This window comes from Oryzias latipes, chromosome 17 (assembly GCF_002234675.1).
Source record: "Oryzias latipes chromosome 17, ASM223467v1".
Classification (NCBI taxonomy): Eukaryota; Metazoa; Chordata; class Actinopteri; order Beloniformes; family Adrianichthyidae; genus Oryzias; species Oryzias latipes.
Window position 1 is genome coordinate 9,227,734 of NC_019875.2, and position 2,845 is coordinate 9,230,578.

Sequence of the window (2,845 nt, forward strand, 5' to 3'; positions counted from 1 at the left end):
TTCCAACCAATTTCAAACTGTTGTTGCCAAAACATAACATATGTGAATAACCAAGAAAAATTTTGTACTTTGTCTCTTTTATGATTTTTGAGAGTAAAGCCATTAAATGTTTATGAGTTGCAGTAAAGTCTTCTGGGAAACCACCGACTGGAATCTGATCCTGAAATCCCTCCTCCTGATGATAAAACCTTTGAAAGTTCAAAGTCTTGAATGGAAAACAAGCTGTGAGGAAACCTTCACTGCAGAAGTGTGAAGTAAAATTACCATGAATGATCTGGATCAAGAAACCTTCTGCTGTTCCATCTGTCTGGATCTGCTGAAGGATCCGGTGACTATTCCCTGTGGACACAGCTACTGCATGAAGTGTATTCAAGGATTCTGGGATAAAGAGGCGAAAATCCACAGCTGTCCTCAGTGCAGGAAGACCTTCATACCGAGGCCTGTTCTGGTGAAAAGCACCATGTTAGCAGCTTTAGTGGATCAGCTGAAGAAGCCTGGACTCCAAGCTCCTCCTGCTGATCTCTGCTATGCTGGACCTGAAGATGTGGTCTGGGATGTCTGCACTGGAAGAAAACTGAAAGCCATCAAGTCCTGTTTGATCTGTCTGGCCTCTTACTGTGAGAAACACCTTCAGCCTCATTTGGATGCAGCTGCATTCAAGAAACACAAGCTGGTGGAACCCTCCAAGAACCTGCAGGAGAACATCTGCTCCCGTCATGATGAGGTGATGAAGATGTTCTGTCGCACTGATCAGAAATGTTTCTGTTATCTCTGCTCTGTGGAAGAACATAGAGGCCACGACACAGTCTCAGCTGCAGCAGAAAGGACTGAGAGGCAGAGAGAGCTGGAGGAGAGTCAACAACAAATCCAGCAGAGAATCCAGGACAGAGAGAAGGAGGTGAAGCTGCTTCAACAGGAGGTGGAGGCCATCAATCACTCTGCTGATCAAACAGTGAAGGACAGTGAGAAGATCTTCACTGAGATGATCCGTCTCATCCAGAAAAGAAGCTGTGATGTGAAGCAGCAGATCAGATCCCAGCAGCAAACTGAAGTGAGTCGAGTCAAAGATCTTCAGGAGGAGCTGGAGCAGGAGATCACTGAGCTGAAGAGGAGAGACGCTGAGCTGAAGCAGCTCTTACTCACAGAGGATCACAGCCAGTTTCTGCTCAACTACCCCTCACTGCCACCACTCAGTGAGTCCACACACTCATCCAGCATCAATGTCCGTCCTCTGAGATACTTTGAGGATGTGACAGCAGCTGTGTCAGAGCTCAGAGACAAACTGCAGGACATTCTGAGAGAGGAATGGACAAACATCTCACTGACAGTCACTCATGTGGATGTTTTACTGCCAGAACCAGAACCAAAGAGCAGAGCTGACTTCTTGAAATATTCATGTCAAATCACACTGGATCCAAACACAGCAAACAGACGATTGTTAATGTCAGAGGAGAACAGAAAGGTGACATTGATGAAAAAACCTCAGTCTTATTCTGATCATCCAAACAGATTTACTGAGTATTTCCAGGTTCTGAGTAGAGAAAGTCTGACTGGACGTTGTTACTGGGAGGTGGAGTGGAGAGACTATGTTTGTGTAGCAGTCACATACAAGAACATCAGCATGTGTGGAAATGAAAGTGGATTTGGTTTTAATGACAAATCTTGGTCATTAGTTTGTTATCCAAACAGTTTTTCATTTTACCACAACAGAATAAAAACCTCCATCTCAGCTTCTGTTCCCTCCAGAGTAGGAGTGTACCTGGATCACAGAGCAGGTGTTCTGTCCTTCTACAGCATCTCTGAAAGCATGACTCTCCTCCACAGAGTCCAGACCACATTCACTCAGACGCTCCATGCTGGACTGGGGTTGATTGGTCTTTTTGTTGGAGCTACAGCAGAGTTCTGTAAACTCAAATAGTCCCTGAAAGAAGTGAAATGCTTGTTTTTAGTGATTTCTCTTCTTTGGATCATTTTGAAATAAAAGTTTTAACTGTTAATATTCTGTGGAGTAATGTTTGTAGTCAGAAATAAAGAGAGAAATGAAAAATCTCTAGAATGTGGATTTGAGACATTTTTTGTCTATCCATCCATTCATCTTCTTCCACTCATCCAGGACCGGGTCGCAGGGGCAGCGTTCTAAACAAAGATGCCCGGACTTTCCCTCGCCTTAACCACTTCCTCCAGTTCCTATTGAAGGACCCCAAGGCGTTCCTTGATCAGCCGAGAGATGTAATCCCTCCAGCGTGTCCTGGGTCTTCCTCCACCTAGAACTGAGTCTAGAGTCTGTGTTTTCAAACTGTTGTTTTAAAGGAATTAAACTCACTGGTTGAGAGCATTTTTTCCCCTTTGGCGAGGAAAAATTGGTGGGTTGGTCGCCAGGTGGCCAGTAAAGGAGGAAGTAGGTGTAAGGAGGCTGAATTAGGAAATCTCTATAAAATCTGTTCTTGCTTTCTCAGCATGTTTGAATTTGAGTTTACAGTTAGATGATAACAAAGACGTGTTCATACCATTTAAAAATTACTTCGAATAAATTTTATTTTATTAAAAAAAAAAAATCTGGAAAAAGTTCAAAAAGTAAATTAGTGATATAATTTTTGTCTAAACTTATATAATTTGGCCCAAACATTTTTCTTTTTGTCTACCAGCCAACTTGGCCGATGACTCAAAAATTTAATTTTGGCTCATGTGTGGAGGTATTTCAGTCAGGGCTCCAAATTAACACCCACCAAATCCAGTAAAAATTCAATTTGTCCGTTAGTTTTCTAGCCACTTTGACAGGTGAGGCATTGCTCATCATGTGACAGAGGACTCAAACTCACAACCATGACTTCTAAGTGTCCTCCTC

At 43.0% G+C, this 2,845-nt stretch overlaps 1 protein-coding gene across 1 annotated transcript; it reads left to right on the forward strand.

Annotated features, from left to right (window-relative positions):
* The first annotated feature begins 224 nt into the window (after window positions 1-224).
* Window positions 225-2,053, forward strand: LOC101157156 (tripartite motif-containing protein 16-like). The gene has a single exon (XM_023965470.1). It carries the CDS (start codon window positions 266-268, stop codon window positions 1,916-1,918), a length of 1,653 nt encoding a protein of 550 aa, XP_023821238.1. The 5' UTR covers window positions 225-265; the 3' UTR covers window positions 1,919-2,053.
* Window positions 2,054-2,845: the final 792 nt, after the last annotated feature.

Excerpts from the sequence above, each read along its gene's own strand:
- LOC101157156 (XM_023965470.1), top strand. The coding sequence starts at position 266 with ATGAATGATCTGGATCAAGAAACCTTCTGCTGTTCCATCTGTCTGGAT.